The sequence below is a fragment of the Capricornis sumatraensis genome, chromosome X (assembly GCF_032405125.1).
Source record: "Capricornis sumatraensis isolate serow.1 chromosome X, serow.2, whole genome shotgun sequence".
NCBI lineage: Eukaryota > Metazoa > Chordata > Mammalia > Artiodactyla > Bovidae > Capricornis > Capricornis sumatraensis.
This window is the reverse complement of record NC_091092.1, coordinates 40,384,960-40,402,361: the sequence shown is the minus strand read 5'-3', so window position 1 is coordinate 40,402,361 and position 17,402 is coordinate 40,384,960. Positions and strand designations below refer to the sequence as shown.

Genomic DNA, 17,402 nt, shown 5'->3' with positions numbered 1-17,402 from the left:
ATATGCCCTTAGTTCCTAGATGGGCATCTATCTATATGTAATTTAACATATTGATATCCATGATTTAAATGAATTTTGCTAAAGATAAGGAAATATAGGTATAATAGCAGGAAAAAAACCCTCACCTCGACTCTGCTGTGAGGGAGGAGAGAGAGACACAGAGAGCACTGATCTGCCTGCCAACCTCTTTTCCTCACAGGCTACTGGCCCACCCACTGCCACGTGATTTATGCCCTAGGGGAACAGCATAGCTGTGGTGAAGATTTACACTAGGGTTTCATCTTCAAATGAGCTACAACCTCTCTTCCTTGTGTATTCAAGTGCTTGGCACTCATAGCCTGCACGTTTATTCTGAAATTCAAAATGAAAAATGGTCCCTGGGGACCATTGAAGAGCAACACACAACACATCACTTCCAAGCATGCTGCCAGGTTGTATAGAAGCTAGAGGGCAACCTCCCCTCCCAGTGCTGGTCTGGTGTGCCCAGAGAGATTATACACATTGACTCTTTCCACGTGTGCACCTCGTGCAGGTGTGGGACCCGGTGCAGTAGGCAAGGCATAGGATTTGGAGTTAGGGCAAGGGGTTAATTTTCAAATTGACACAGCACACATAGCTCAGTATCAAAAAAATCTGATCAAATAATGGGTGGAAGACCTCAACAGACATTTCTTCAAAGAACACACAGATGGTCAACAGGCACGTGAAAAATACTCCACATCACTAATTATTAGAGAATTGCAAATCAAAACTACAATGAGCTATCACCTCACACTGATCGTCATCAGTGTGGCCATCAGAATGGCCATCATCAAACAGTCTACAGATAACAAATGCTGGAAGGGGTGTGAAGAAAAGGGAATCTTACTATCCTGGGTATGGAAATGTAAATTGGTACAGCCACTATGGAGAACAGTATGGAGGTTCTTTAAAAAAAAAAAAAATATACAGTTTCCATGTGATCCAGCAGTCCCACTCTTAGGCATATATCCAGAAAAGACAAAACTCTAATTTGAAAGATACATGCACCCCAGTATTCATAGCAGCGCTATTTACAACAGCCAAGACATGGAAGTAACCAAATATCCATCAGCAGATGAATGGATAAAGAAGATGTGGTATAGATACATATAGGAATATTACTCTGCCACAAAAAGAATGAAATATTGCTGTTTGCAGCAACATGAATAGACCTAGAGATCATCATTCTAAAGTGAAGTAAGTCAGACAGAGAAAGACAAATATTATATGCCATCACTTATATGTGAAATCTAGAAAATAATATGAATGAATCTATATACAAAACAGAAACATACTCACAAACATAGAAAACAAACTTATGGTTACCATAGGGGAAGGTGGGGAGGGATAAACTAAGAGTATGGGATTAAGAGATACAAACTGCTATATATAAAATAGATAAACCATAGGGACTTACTATATAACACAGCGAACTATATTCAGCATCTTGTAATAAACTATAATGGAATATAATCTGAAATATAAATCAATTATAATTCCAAAAAAGATGAGGAGTCAGGGCATATTGAATATTCTCATCTCAGCGCCTTCACTTATTAGATATGTGACTTTTAGCAAGTAATTGTTTGAGCTTCACCTAATTTACCTATAAAAAGATAAGAATGATGCCTACCTCACAGGTACAGTACAGCTTAGTGGCCAATGAGCGTGGGTGCTGGCCTCCTACAACTCTGGGTTTGAGTGATTAGTTGTGCAAGTCCCTCTGGGGCTCAGTATTACCATCTGTACAATGAGTATGGACTTCCGCTTGGGATGAAATGAGACAATTCCTGTAAAGGGCATGGTGCCTGGCATGTAGGACGTACTCATTATTTAATAGCTAATAGTATGATTGTTATTATTTGTCATTAGGTATAATTAGGTATAATTAGGTATAATTTCCAAGATTTCTAGAAAAGATAACTGTGTACTCTCCCAGATGTTCTGGCATGTTCGTCCCATATTTTGGATTTGTGGGGGCAGGAACACTCACACTGTTTTTGTTACCTAGTTTTGAAACTTCAGGTAAGATATGAAACTGAGACTCCTGCTATAAAAGGAAATCAGCTTCCTCATGAAAACAGAGGCTTTGTCCTAACAATGGTGCTACATCTTCACATTTGGAAAGGTGTCCAAAGTCCACAAAAATGTCGAACTGATCATGAATTTTCAAAAAGTGGTGCATACATCAATAGCACCAAGCCAAATCCATTCATAAATGGGGAGTCTCTAGGATAGCCCTGGACCTTTTGATTTGTCACATTGATAGAGACTAGCAGCAGCAAGGTCTATGTGAGCAAGAACAGCAGTAGCTTAAAGTCTTCAACAGAGGTTTTTTTCCCCTTGAGAATCCAGTTTACTTTCCGTGTTGTGGACAGATCCATTCAGTCAACACAGATGTATACCAGTGGAGTCCATTAGTCTGATGTTTCTCTTACTTTGTCCCAAACATCTGGACAGTGAAGGGTATTTTTCATTTATTTAAAAATCAAAATGGTTGGTTTTAGTAAATTCAGCAGGTTTTGTTGAGCACCTGGTTTGTGCCATTTGTCAGATATTATTGGAGATCCCAAGGAGGTCACAATTTTGAGAAAAGTGAGACTGATGGGTTTGAAGCAACCAAAGACACTTGGAGGGCTGAAATTCGAACACAATTCTGTCAGCTCTGAAGCCTGTGCTGGCTCCGGTTCCCTCTTTGTTCAGGGCTGGCTTGAGAACAGTTTCAGACCCAAGCCAATGGCTCCTGCCACACTTTGATGTCAGCAGAGCTAGAAGCTCCTTGACGAAAGCAAGTGACATATGTCCAGGATGGAACATTCCATGTGTCATTACTGTCTGACCTTCTTAATGACTTGGCTGAATATTTCCTGAGAATGATCTCGATTCTTAGTTTAGCACTTGCCAAATCCTTGCTTGTTAGGGACTTTGTCATGCTCTGTGTTTTAAACATGTGAAAATGTGAATGAAGCAGTTCTGTGTCACCTTGGCAGGTTGCCATTCTTTGTCTGTGTCAGCATCCAGTATTTGGGATTCAGTAGAGTAGCAGTCTCTTGTGAAGCAAAATGTAAAGGGCACAGTGGAAATCTTCCCTGAGGATTTGAACTAGTCTGAGATAGCACTCGTTGTGGATCTTCCAGATCCCCAAATCTGAAAGACGGAGACAAAATAAGATAAAATAAACTGTAGAAATACACACATGCATGCACATTTATGTTTATGTTCTAAGTGAAACTTTTGCAGGCTGTTATTATCAGAAAGCAAGCCCTGTTATACCCAGAACATTTCTAAGGGATTCTTAATGGTCTATGCTTCCTTGGAAGCAAAAGCATATGTGTGATCAAATTGAAGAAACACATTACTGAAACCTAACGTACAAATACAGATGTTTGCATCTAGAGAACTCAAAAACACATTCAAAAATCACTGTCAGCTTTTTAAAAGAAGCAGACTCACAAATAGAGAGAACAAACTAGTGATTACCAGTGGGGAGTGGAGGGAGGGGCAGGATAGGGGAGAGGAAATGAGAGGTACCAACTATTGGGGGTAAGATAGGCTGAACAATTTATTGTACAAAATGGGGGAATATAGCCAACATTTTGTAATAACTGTAAATGGAAAGTAACCTTTAAAATTATATACATTAAAAAAAAACTTTTAAGAAATACTGTCAACTTTCAGTTGATGGAGTCAGCCTGCATCTGTGCACCCCCTTTGATAATTCAAACAGTGCCCCCACATCATGAGTCAGAATGCATCTCAGGAGGTTTTCTTTAATGACCTCTCTCTCTCTCTTTTTTTTTTTTTTTTGGTTTTTGTTTTGCTTGGTTTGTTTCAATGGCAAACTGTTCCTTTCACTCCTTTGTGAATGACTGCATTGTCAAGTAGGTGCTTCAGAGATGCTTCAGAAAGAATGTGTCTTGACTTAGCCAAGGACAAGATACAGCCAGACCCATTTCCCATGAAAACAAGAATCCCTCGGCCTCCAGGTTCTTAATTAGATCAGCGCTAGAGGGCACTCTTATGATGCCAAAATGGGAGGATTTTACTAAAAACTGATGGACAGGGGTCGGGGTGAGCCGACAGAGCCATTGCTGTAAGGACAGCTGACAACAACAGCTTAGGGAAGACCTCTGCGACTGAGAATTGCCTGACTCGCCGACAGATAAGAAAACACTCTGAAAAAGACTGTAGTCATCTTCCTCATCAGATCCACTTGGTGCTTGGTGTTTTGGCAATACAGAGCCCAGCTATTAGGTATTCTTTCTCACAAGGGAAAGGACAGAAGAATCACTGATTGTTACCACGTGATGCAGTCAATGTGCGTGTAGGCAGAAAACAGCCTGAGAGAGCAGCTTAGGAAAATGTGTTTACAATTTCATAGCTACTAGAAAGGAAGAATTGAAACTCTTGGGGGTCTGTTAGGGCTATTTTCCCAGTCTTTTGCAGCCCTTGCTCTTTGACTTGCTCTGAAGGGCCATGTGGCTGTATGTGGAGGCACAGACGCCTGCCTGCCTGATAGTGGATGCGGGGTGGGTAGGACACCAGCAGGGAAGGGGACCTATAGATCTGGGTCCTGGTCTCAGCCCTGCCACTAAGGTGTTCTGTGATCTGTAGCAAGTCCGCAGAGACTCGGGGGTCAAGAAGGTTGTGTAGCAGCATTAACTGCAACACTAATAATCTCTAAAAGATCATCCAAAAAAACTAACTAAATAAAAGATCATCCAAAGACTAACTAAGTAAAAGATCACCCCTCAGAGACTGTGACTGGTGGTGGTAGAAAGACCTTTGAAACCACTTGTTTATAGCAACCACCTGAGTTCTGAATCCCACATTGGATTAGAGAATGACTCCATGCTGTTGATCGAGATGGTACTAGAAGGATCTGACAGCCCAGAGCAGCTGATCTGCCCATATTGGTCACTCCTTGAGGTGTGACCACCCAGTCCAAATACAACCTCAGAGAGTGACCACAATTCAGCCATCAGTAGTTCCCCCAAAACTGGCTTATTACACTCAATTTAAAAATAAACTCACTCAATCGTGTCCGACTCTTTGCAACTCCATGTACTATACAGTCCGTGGAATTCTCCAGGCCAGAACACTGGTAGCCTTTCCCTTCTCCAGGGGATCTTCCCAACCCAGGGATTGAACTCAGGTCTCCCACATTGCAGGCAAATTCTTTACCAGCTGAGCCACGAGGGAAGCCCAGTCACACCTAATTTACATACTGGGCACTGGCTAGAAGGTCATAATCATGTGCAAGTGAAGTTCCCTGAGGACCCAAGGGAGGTCCGGAGACATAATGGAAAGAGTGGGTCACTGAAGACAAACTTGTCCACTCAGCCTTTGGCCCCCAGAGTCTCTTAGAGCAATGCAAGAGTGTTTCTTTCAGCCTCAGTTGTTTCAGAACCCAGGCTCTATTCATAGGTTCTGGACTCAGTCAGATTCATTATAAAGCCTTAAAATGTTCTAATGAACAATGGCCTTTGGGAAAGCACCTAATCCAACATCCTCACTGCAGATAGGAAACCCAAGAGCCATCTTCCCCTCTGGAGAGTGGGCTTAAAGGGGTCACAGAGCAGAGCTGCCATTTATACACACATATGTATATGTATAACTCAATCACTTTGTGGTATCAGTTGAGTTCAGTTCAGTCACTCATTCGTGTCCGACTCTTTGCGACCCCATGAATCGCAGCACGCCAGGCCTCCCTGTGCATCACCATCTCCCGGAGTTCACTCAGACTCACGTCCATCGAGTCAGTGATGCCATCCAGCCATCTCATCCTCTGTCGTCCCCATCTCCTCCTGCCCCCAATCCCTCCCAGCATCAGAGTCTTTTCCAATGAGTCAACTCTTCGCATGAGGTAGCCTGAAGCTAATACAATATTGTAAATCTATATTTTAATAAAATTTTAAAATACCTAATGATAATTAGCAATAAAATATAAAATTTGAAAACAAAATAAAAAATGAGTCATTTACCTGGGACTTTCTGTGCATGGGACACCTTCCCATTTAGGGGACCAGGTTCAACATGCAGAAAATTTTTCACTAGGATGTACTATATTTGGCCTTCAGAGATCAAATGAAGATGTGGCCGGAGATACAATAATGAGTTGACCGGTAACTAAGCAGCAGTATATTAGGTCAGACCAAGACAAGAGTGGAAGGGCATCCTACATGGTGATAAGGTGGGGGTATCAGGGGCACAGCAGCTCCGGATGTGAGAGCAAAGCAATCCAGTGTCACAAATCAGAGAGCCTGAATGTGCTGTTGGCTTGGCGGCTCTGGAACGAACAGTGGTCAGTAATTGGTTCCCACGGGGTATTGTCTGCCGCAGATTAGCAATCAGACCAAGACAGTGTTGGTAGGTTTTTTTTTTGTTTGTTTGGTTTTAACCACCCTTTGCAAATTTGAGCATTCATGAAAGCCTTTATCTGGGAGTGTGTGGCTTGGCGGTCCCTGTTGATTGACAGCAATCAGCAACATCCTAGGCTCCTGGCAGATGGAGCAGCTGCATGAGCAGAAAGAGAAAAGGGGAGGGGGAATCAGTTGTTTATCAATTAGATTTTCCCTGTTATTCTCAATTAAGTTTACTTGTGTAACTTTTCCATCCTAGAGAACCAGCCATTCTCTGTTGCAAATAAACAAAGCTCTTTTCCTGGACAGAATGATGATCGGCTACATTTCAACTTGGCTGTTATTGTTTTGGCCATGTTTTCCTCTACTCATAAGCTCAGACTGTGGGGCTCTGGGCTCTCTGAACTGCTAATGGCATGTTGTACAGAGAAAATGACTAGAGATTGCTGTTCTTCTAACTAACTTGGCACCAAAATGAAAGGCAAACCTATTAGAGAATTACAAAAATACTGGAACTGGAGGATGCTTAGAAACCACCTTGTGAAAATCCTTCTTTTCGTATGACTCCCTGAGACTGGAGAAGAGAATTTGCCCAAGCTCAAATGAGTCATTGGTAAAACTGGATTAGAAACCAGGAATACTGATTTTTAGGCAAAGGGTCTTGGATTTTTACATCATCCTGTTTCTCCTACATCTTAATTTGGATCCTTAATATCAAAGTGAATAGATAGTGTCACTTTTTAAAATTGAACTAGTTGGTTTACAATGTTGTGTTAATTTCTGGTGTATAGCAAAGTGATTCAGTTATACATGTATATGCATTCTTTTGAATATTCTTTTCTATTATGGTTTAACCCAGGATATTGGATATAGTTCCCTGTGCTTAGATAGCTTCATTTTTGTTCTGAATGTAAATGCCAGGGGGTAGGTGTCATCATTTGAGGTTTCTTGTTAGCAAATTTCCCCATCTAGAGTTTGGGGCTCCTGTGTCAACCCCTCAATTCCCATTTTCCATTGATATATATCAATATGTGTTCCCTTCATTTTCATCTTTTCCTTTGCCTGCTAATTTGACTTTTAGGTAGTAGCTGTCACTGAGAGATGTTTACTTCCATCTTGAACCTTGGCCTAGAGGAGGGTTACTGTTACTGCTTCTTCTCCAGCCAGTGTCTGGGTCATGGGCATGAGCCCCACAGGCCCTTTTGTTACCACTTGCTGTTGCTTTCCCAGGAGGTGGCTTGCTGAAAGGTGCCGAGTCCAGTCTCAGAGTGTTACAGAACACTACAGCATCCAATGGAAAAAAAAAAAAAAAAACTCTGCCAGGATGCGGTACCTCAGTATTACAAAGCTGCCCTCTAGAGTTCCTGTTTTCATAGTATTTCAATGTACACACACTTGGAGTTCTGTGAACAGCAAATGCTCTCATTGAAAAGAAACTTGACTTAACAGCCTTGGGGAGGGACTTTCCACATGGGTAACTCGTGACAAGCAATCACGTCTCTCCCGATCAGAAAGAGAAGCCTTTCCAATCCAGATGTGGAATCAGATGCCAGTGGTTGTGTTCTTCATACATAAAGACATAAATAAAATGAGAAGAGATGTTTTCTTAGAGTTAGTAACAGACAGTATATTTCTGTGGGAACTCTTCTCCAAACAGATGGTGTAAGGAAAAATCTTTCACAAGACTGTAAACTCTGTGAAGGCAGAGATTTGTGTCTGTTTTACTCACTGCTGGATCCTCAAGTGCCTCTAACAATGCCTGTTACATAATAAATGATAGATATTTTGTGGGGATGCTTTTTAGCTGAATATATTTGACATATAACACTGTGTAAATTTACGGTGTACAGTGTGTTAATTTGATACACTTGTATATTGTAATAGGATTGCTGTTGTAGTGATAATTAGTACCGCTATGACATTACATGGGGCTTCCCTGGTGGCTCAGTGATAAAGAATTTGCCTGCTAATGCAAGAAACGCAAGTTTGATCCCTCAGATGGGAAGATCTCCTGGAGAAGGAAATGGCAACCCACTCCAGTATTCTTGCCTGGAGAATTCCATGGACAGAGGAGCCTGGCGGGCTATAGTCTATAGGGTCACAAAGAGTCGGATTTGACCAAGTGACTACACAACAGCAACAACAATGTCACATTACATAATTATCCTTTCACTTCATTAAAAGGTCTTTTAAAAAAGATTCCATGTAAGAACCTTCCCAAAGAGTGTGTGTTTGTGTGGGTGTGTGTAAAATGGATTCCTCATGTCAATTCATTTTTTCTAATCAATATGCTTATCCTTTTTATCTTTCTCCGCATGGCTTTTGATTCACTTCTGTTGACTGTCCACCCTTTTGATTGGTACACCTATAACATCTTCCTGGATCACCACTGAATAATCTACCTCTGGCAACCTGGACTCCCAGGTAAGACAATGCGCTTCCAAAAGTCTTCTCGGTGTAATCCCTGGGCAACTTTTAATAGACAGCTGAGAAGCTTACAAAGACATTTTAAAAAAAAAATTCAAGAGGCAGTAGTTCCTCTGGTTAAAGTTAAATTTGATCTGGTCCCCATAACATTAATTATGTACATACTTATATTATTTGAGGATTTCTATTAAAGCTGTAAAAATAGAATTAGAGTTTTGGAAAGTGCTACATATTTGACTTCGGAACTTTCTAGCATGAAGATTCAACATATAACTTTATGTTTTCATGTTGTTATTGTTATTTTTATTTTTCACCCAAAGACGTATTTTTTGTTCATAAGGCTGAGTGCAGTGGAAGAGATACTAGCCTTTCTTCACTGTGTAGGGAAATTAAGTCTTGGTAGGCCAGAACATTCTAGATTACTTCTTTCTTGTGGCCAGAATGGAAGAGGATCACATTGGGCCCCAGATGGTAAGTCAGCTAATGTAGGTATCTTGTCTAACAAATCTGATGTCACTAACTACATTACTTTTGTTTTCATCACATTTGCTTCTCCACCAGGCTTCACAACTCACAGACCCAGGGAAGGGGGCCTTAGCCATGCCAATAGCTGATGGTAAAAGAGCCATATGTTGCTCCTCAAACAAAGATGCAAGGTCTATTGCTATGTCTGCTAGCCATGCTATGAAAATCTCTCTTAACTCACCTCTAAAACCGTAAGACATATTTAATGTAAAGAAATATTCCTCCAAAGAAAATGTCTAGGCTATATAACTCACTATAGGCACAAAAGTATTAGCATATTATAATATCCTTTGCTTAGCATAAAACAAAAAGCTATCTGAGCTCATTTGCACTCTCAGGTTAGCAATTGTCCAATGCACAACTTCCCAGTCCTGCCAATATCAGAAATCCACATAGTAGAATTAGTATTTTGTAACTCAAGATATAATATGAAAGCAACTGAGTATTTTTTTAAATGGAGAGACATTGCTTACATTGATGGATGTCTTGCATTTGGGTGGAAGGAACTAGTGATGATTTATGTATCATTTTCTGTGTGCTTTGAATTTTCATCGGTTGGAAGAACATCCACAAAGTCTAATCATTCTTTCTTTTCTTTTTGTTATTTATGTTTCATATATCCTTGATAATATGAAAAATCCCTGTAAATTCGTCCTAGGTCCTTTCAATCAGGCATTTCCGTTTTAGTGATGCCACAGTGCTTGGTTTGGTATGGTCTTGGTTTTGGTTTATTGACTTTGGTTTTTTGCTTAGATTGCCATTGCCTGTGTGACAGGGAGTGGAATTAGTTATGACTGAATGGGGGATCTTTCATTCTCAGCCCGTAGCCCTTCAGAGGTTTGACTTTCAGCACTGCCGTGTCCCTTTTAGCCCTCTGGTTCTTAATCTCCCCACTACATGAGAGGAGCTAGTGGGGAACAGAATTAGGGAGCCATCCATGAGCTGTTGCCTTGAGGTTTGGAAAGCTGAAAAAAAAAATGTGATCAAAGCAAAATGGAAAACTTTTATTATTTTAATTCCTCTCTTACCAAGCTCTTGCTAGCACCTGGTTTTACTGTTCCTTTAACAGGTGGAGGATTTTTCAGATTCTAGATGCAGCAAGGTAAGTGACAATGGATTTTGAGTTTAACTAAACCCAAGTGAGCTAGAATATATAGACTCTGCCATTGCCCATCAGTTTAATTTCCATACAATAAATAGTTAGGTTTCCACTTGGATAGATTCTTTCCAGCTTTCTTTTTTAGTTTAAAACAGCTGACATGACCCAGGCATATAGTCTCAGGTCTGAAAGCTGACCTCGTTCAGAAGCAAGGCAAAAGTTCATGGCCAGCATCCCAGTCGGGCAGTAGGTCACTAGCTTCTTTTCCTTTTTGCTGAAATCAGAAGACACTGCGGAGTGTTCTGTTATGAAGACCCCACCCCACCATCAACAAAGCGTTCTCCACAGCGCTTCAGGTGCACCTGCCTGTCACTCACCTGGATGGTGGTTTAGGAAGCAACTAGGTCAGCATTTTACTGAAGGGAGATGAATTATTTGAAAGTATCAGGGCTTGTAAAGTATGCACATATGTAAACTTGCAAGGTAGCGTAACCCCATAGGCTAGGGACCTTTGTGACATGAACTCTGCAAGTCTAATCAAACACAGGAAAGTTTCTAACTCCTGGGTCGGGGGCTGGGGTGGAGCTGTTGAGAATGCTACAGAATAGAGTCTTCCAGGCAATGACTGCTGCCGCGAGCTGTGCCGTCATAATGCCATCAGTGCTGAGGAAGCTGGAAGAATTGTCAGCCATTTTGTAAATGTGGCTCTCCTTGCTTGGCACGTGGTTTTCTAAGATCATACTGCTCACCAGTACTGTATTTGGCCTATTCTAGGCTTATTGGCTCCAGAAAGATTTACCAGTGTCTCTACTTTCTCTTCCTACCTATCTATATTATTTGTTCCCTAGCCAGATAAGTTAGGAAGAGCAAAGGTTATAGCCTTTAGATTCCTCTACTAGAGAAGACTCTCACTGAAATAGAGTAGATTGACCATATCTTAGATACCCAGTTTGGCTTTCAGTAGCTAGGTTTCCATATTCCCATTAGGGTCTCAATGGATTTATTTGACATCTGAGAAGCATAAATTCAGGATTTAATTACATAGTCAGGTTTCATTCATTGAGATAAATGGTATAGACACCTAATCACACAATATTAGTACAGGAGGGCATTTGAGCATCATGGATTGGGTGTATCATGGTGGCAAGAGTACTACGTTTTGCTACTAACTAGTGGAGTGACTTTGCTCAATTCCTATGTCTGCTGTGAGCCTTGACTTCCTCATCTGTCAAATAAAACAGAGTGGGTGACCATTAAGATAATAGCCAATTAACCTAAAGACTATTATCCCTATAATTGCTTTCACAGAGAAAATGTTGCAAATTTTGTTTTATATTTGTTTTAAATTTCACTCCAAAAATAAATAAATAAATAAATAAATTTTGCTCCATGATAGAATCATCTCTGTCTTAATAGGCTTGCTATATAACAAAACAAGTCATGTCTTATTCTTTATTTTTATTATGGGGCTGAGTAGCTTGACCAGAAACTATTGTCAGAATAATTTACCTGCTTTTAGTTTGTGAGAAAGGAAGAGAAGAACACAGATGGTGCTATGGAAGAGAATCAGCTTTGGTAAACGTCTGTGGGAGCCATTTTTAATTCTGGTGGACTGAATGATGTATGAAAACTATTTGCAAAGCTAGCATGTTTTTTCGACCACTGGTAAAATGAAGCAACAATTCATTTGATAATCCCCATTGTACATTTAGTTTCCTAAATATACAAGATTATGATTATCTCTGTCTAATAATTGACAATTTGCATAAATGCTTGCTATTATTTAGTTGTCTGAATGGATTTTCTAATCCAGAGAAAAAAGGGAACAATCAGTGGGAACCATCCCAAATGCCTTGCATTATTGCCACACACATGCACAATTAACAGTGAGGCTAATTGTTTCAGACCAGAACCTCATTTGTGTTTCTATAGACAGTAAAAACATTAACTGCCAGAGTGCTTGCAACTCTCTCTCTCTGTGTCTCTCTCTCTCTTTTCCCTATAGCCAGCTGTATTATAAGGTCTGCAGTTGGCTGCAAGAAAATTATTTGCCTGGATTTTCAGGGTATCATTTTGTGATGGAGTTTCCAAGCTTCTCCTTAAGTTCACAATCAATGCCTTGAACAACCAAAGACTGAATTTTTCAAATAATATTTTAACAGTATGCCTCTATAAATTTAAGGAATAAAAGGATGCTGACACATAAACCAGTTCTGCTGCTGCTTTTCCATTCTGCTTCATATTTTGTACCTTTAAAATGATTGGCGTTAGACCTGCATATGAGAATCATAAAAAGTCAAGACTGGAGGAGGCCTTTATAATTACCCTATCAAATTCCCTCACTTTTCAGATGAGTTTGATACACAGTGATCTGAATGTCAATAACAACCACCAAATCAATGATGCCACAGTTTTTTAAAAAAACTTTCAAACCCTTGGGAGCTATTGTAGTAAATACATTTGAATGATAACCGGTTGTTTTGAAATTATACAACTTCGGCTTCTTTTCCAAAAAGTGAATCCTTTCTTTAAATGTGCCTTCATAAAGTTAACCTAAACATAGCCATGATGTTGATGGTATACGGGTGAAAGGAGATGCTCTGTCAAAGTACTTTTGTCAATAGGAGACGCTCAACTGACGTACCAGCTCTCTTCCCTTCATACACGGATGATGTCGCTAATGTCAGCATATGGAAGTGTTTCTTCAGTGACTGGGAGTATGGGCTTTTAGAGTCAAACTGTCCTTGGGTCCAATCCTGGTGCTGCCTGTCACTTTCTAGCACTGAGACCTTGAGTCATTTTTTTAGCCTCTGCAGAGTTTGTATCTTCACATGTAAACACCTTACAGGGTTGTTGCGAGGATTAAATTGAGATCATGCATATCAAGTGCTTAGCACTGTTCCTGGCATATAGTAAACAGTCAATAAGTGGTAATGGTTATTACCACGATTGTCTCACACACCTAGTACCAGTCTCATGCAACACTTACATTTCATCTTATGATGGTTTGGAGCACATGCATATACACCTGTACACATCAGCATATGGTCACGCAGAGTTCACAAGGACGGCACCCAGAAGATTGCTTTCCAAGATTATCTGTGACATGTTTAAAAATCCAGTGGCTCCTCCAGCTTTAGTGTTCTTGAACTCTTTGGTGATTTTGGAACTTTTATGCATCTTCTCGTTTGAAAGCATTCCTAATTTATCTTGGTTCACCTCCTGTCTTCTTCTCAACACTTCTTAAGTTTCCTTTGTTGGATCTCTTTTACACACACACAGCCTCTCCCCGCTCCCACCCCGCTCCTTTCAATGGAGCAATTCCCAAGGTCCTGTCATTGATCTGCTTCTCTTCTCTTGCTGTGTGCTCATTCTGGGTAATTTCATCTCCTGACATAGCTTCACCTTTCACCTCTACACTAATGATTCCCAAATTGACCTCTCCTTAACTTATGCCGGAGCTCCAGGCTAGCTCCAATTTCCAATTGCTTGGTGAGCATCTCCAGGGCAGGATATCCTAGGAGGCTGAAGTGTAGTCTGGCTTTTGTCATCCTGCCTCAGGAATGCAGATGGGGGGATCTAGCTTCGAGAAGTATTAAGGGTCAAAAACAAGGAAGACGTGTTGAGCATTCATCTGAGCAGAAGTAAAAGTAGTCTAAGTTAGGAAAGTGGCTCACACTGAGTTTCCATGGAAAGCATGACAAGTCAATTGTGAATTTCTATGATTATGAACTGGAGATATAAATTGGCAGTGAAAACTTTCAAAGGTATATATTTTCCAGGGAGAAGAAACAGTTCTCCTAAGTGAAAACTGAGATCAATTTTTAAGTGTTGGTAGTTTGGTATGTTTGAGGAAAGGTTAATTAAAATGATCTTTCTTGGGACAGTCTGTATGGTTAATCTTGCTGCAGTGTTTTGTTATACAAACATACGTGCCCAGAGGAAGGATAATGCCTTCATCCTGAAGGATGAACATGTGGGAATTTTGAGAGCACTATGTGTATAGACACATACACACAGGCTGGGTCAGACACGCCTGACATTTTGAATGTGGGAAAATAATTCTATCACATGGTAGATTGATTTTTTCTTTTATTTATTCTGCAAATATTTACTGGACACCTTCCAGATGCCATGCTGTCTGTGGAACAATGGGCTGTCAATACAGAGTGTGTAGTGTCTTTGTCCTTAAGCGTCTAATACAGTTTTCTTTAGTTATTTGCAAGTGCATTGAGAGTTTAATTTGGTCTTGAAACATCTGCAGCGTATGACAAGTTATTCAGAGACTGTAACCTTGCTGAAAATCATAATGACAAAAGAGGACTTAAGGAAAATAACGCCACTGCTAAAGTGGGAAAAGAATGTGCATAAATTCAAATTTATTTTACTTTTACTTCTATTTTATTTTACTTCCTTTAAATTTAGTAAATATTGAATTACTTTGGTTTTTCATATTTCAAGTTGGCTCTCAGTGTTCTAGGCCAGAGTAAGAATAATTTTATCTGACCTAAAACTTAATTAGAGCAAAGAAATAAACAAATCTTTGTTAATAGTATTGTTGCCTAGTATTGTTAGAATAATTCTTTGTAAATGAGCTATTCTTACAGAAACTACAGACCTAGCTTATAACTTTAGCACTGGGAACAATATTCCTTATGAAGGAAGGTGACCTCATTCCCCCATTCCCCAAACTAAGTACAGTCCCCCCATTTGAATTACTACCTATGGAATATGCAGAGGTCATCAGACCCTCCAAAACGTAATGGTCTAGAAAACTGGGTGAGTTCCTTGCCTCCCTGAGTGCACACCAGCTTATCCTTTAGAAATCTGGCATGGCCCTTTGTTTGCAAGTCTTGTATCAAGTATTGTCAGTCCCGGGTGTTAATTTCAAAGTCCACTTCAAGGCTACTCTCAGGTCCCAAAGATCCCTCATTGCATTTGTAATCTTCAAAGCCAAACTTGAGGCCCCAAAAGTCCTCCTATGGATATGCAGATGGCACTGTTCCCCTTTTATTGTGCCAGCACCCCCTTTGTGACCTCCATGGCACAAAAGCTCTCATAATAATGGTGCATGTATTGATCAAAATTCCTATTTCTCTTGCCTTAAATGAGCTAGAGATGTTGATGTACTTCTCTTATTCTGACTGAAAGTAAGAATACTCAAAACATCCTTGAATTTATAATCTTGGATGTCTATTCTCACAGCTTTCATCAGTTGTAGTTTAACTTCTATTTATTCATTCAGAATGTATCTACTGAGCACTCACTATGTTCCACGCTCTGTTCTAGGCACTGGGGACAATAAAACATGCAAGGTTTCTCCTCTTGTGTTTCTTAAGGGATGTGAGTGTACATGAATGGGTGTGTGCACACATATTAGAGGGAAATAGAAAATAAACAATATACAAGTAAATGAACAAACTAATCTCAGAGAGTGATAAATGTCATGAAAAAAATAAAAGTGGACAGAGAATGATTGGATAGATGGAGAGTGATCCAGGTGATTTTGCTCTTTGCTTTTGTAGGTTTCCTACAGATTTCGCTAACACTTTGCCTGGGCCCTTTGGTTTCCTCTATTTCATACTTTCCTGGTTTCAGTACCAATTCTCATTTTTTCTGCTTCTCTCTGCTCTGTCGTTAGGACTGCCTCCCCTTCGCTTGTCCTGAAGTGTAACCCAGAGTGTGCTCCTTATTAAACTTTTGTTCCGTACTTTTCTTATCTTCTTCAGCATTAGAATTTAGCAGATTCACCTACTTCTTGTCATAGAATGTAAATAGGTCCACTAACCCTTAGGGATATTTCTCTTGATTACTCACAGCATTTTTGTTACTCAAGACAAACTACCTTTTGAAAGAAAAACATGGGTATGAAAGGTTAGTAATTGTGGCGGCATTTGGTTTTGCCTATTTTTGTAGTGGCAAGAGCCCTGGATTGAGAATTCGGAGACCAGTGTCTCTCTGCTATAGGACCTTAGCCATGCCACTTCCTTTCTCTGAGCCTGTATCTTCATGTATAAAAGCAGTGTTCAAAGTAGATGATCTCTGGGTTCTTTTAGATCTAAAGTGGTACAATTAGTTGTTTTCAGAAACGTAATCCAAGATCTCTTTGCAACATTCTGTTTAATTCTGTAAAGTGGATGTGTAGGAACATTTTCCAGTGTATCAGAACTGCTTAGATTAAGCATAAGTTTTCCAGCAAAAGCCAGCTTTACAATTCTTGTAAATGTCACAAGAAGTTAAAACATTGCTTCTTGTTTTAACCTCCACCAGCCAGGGCAACAGTTCAACACCACAGATGCAACTGTCAACTTCTTATGAGAATATCTGAAAATTCGCAGACTTTTTAGATTGCCCACAGGAAATCTTCAAGAAGAACCAAATGCTACTAAAATGAAGGAAGGCATTCTAAGTTGGCTTCACAATGACATAGCATAGGTCTTGCCCTCTCGTGTCTCAGGTGCCAGGAAAAGTGTCTTAACTCTTAGAGGGCCACTCAGGGCTCTTTGCAGTCATGGCAGTGCTGTCTGCCTCAGCACCTCGCCAAAGCCCAGTTAGGAACCAAAGCTGAAGTTGGAAAGTTAGCCTTCCCTAGCTTCCTCACACCTTCGCTACATCTGCTGCACCGGGCTTTGTGGGAGAAGATGGGGAAGCAGGAAAGGTGGGCTTGGACAACTAGAAGAGGAAGAGCTAGAAAGTCACCAACATCTGAAATACCCTTGCTGTGCCCTTCTATGTTACCGCTGTTCTATAATTTCAGATACCTGCCATGTTCTAAACACAAGAATCAGGAACTTCCCTGATGGTGTAGTGGTTAAGGCTTCCAGTGTCAGGGGCATGGGTTCAATCCCCGGTCGGGGAGCTAACATCCCACATGCCTCTCTGTGAAGAAACCAAAACATAAAACAAAAGCAATCTTGCTACAAATTCAATAACGACTTTAGAAACGGTCCACATCCAAAACATCTTTT

At 40.3% G+C, this 17,402-nt stretch overlaps 1 protein-coding gene across 2 annotated transcripts in view; it reads left to right on the top strand.

Moving 5' to 3' along the window:
* Positions 1–17,402, top strand: part of HS6ST2 (heparan sulfate 6-O-sulfotransferase 2) — a 377,867-nt gene that overhangs the window by 279,938 nt on the left and 80,527 nt on the right. Inside the window, exon 3 of one of the 2 annotated variants that reach the window (XM_068962895.1) lies at positions 10,405–10,437. The exons of the other annotated variant lie outside the window; for it this stretch is intronic. Coding sequence (XP_068818996.1) covers positions 10,405–10,437 — 33 coding nt within the window. The remainder of the gene's footprint in view (positions 1–10,404; positions 10,438–17,402) is intronic. 2 annotated transcript variants of the gene reach the window in all.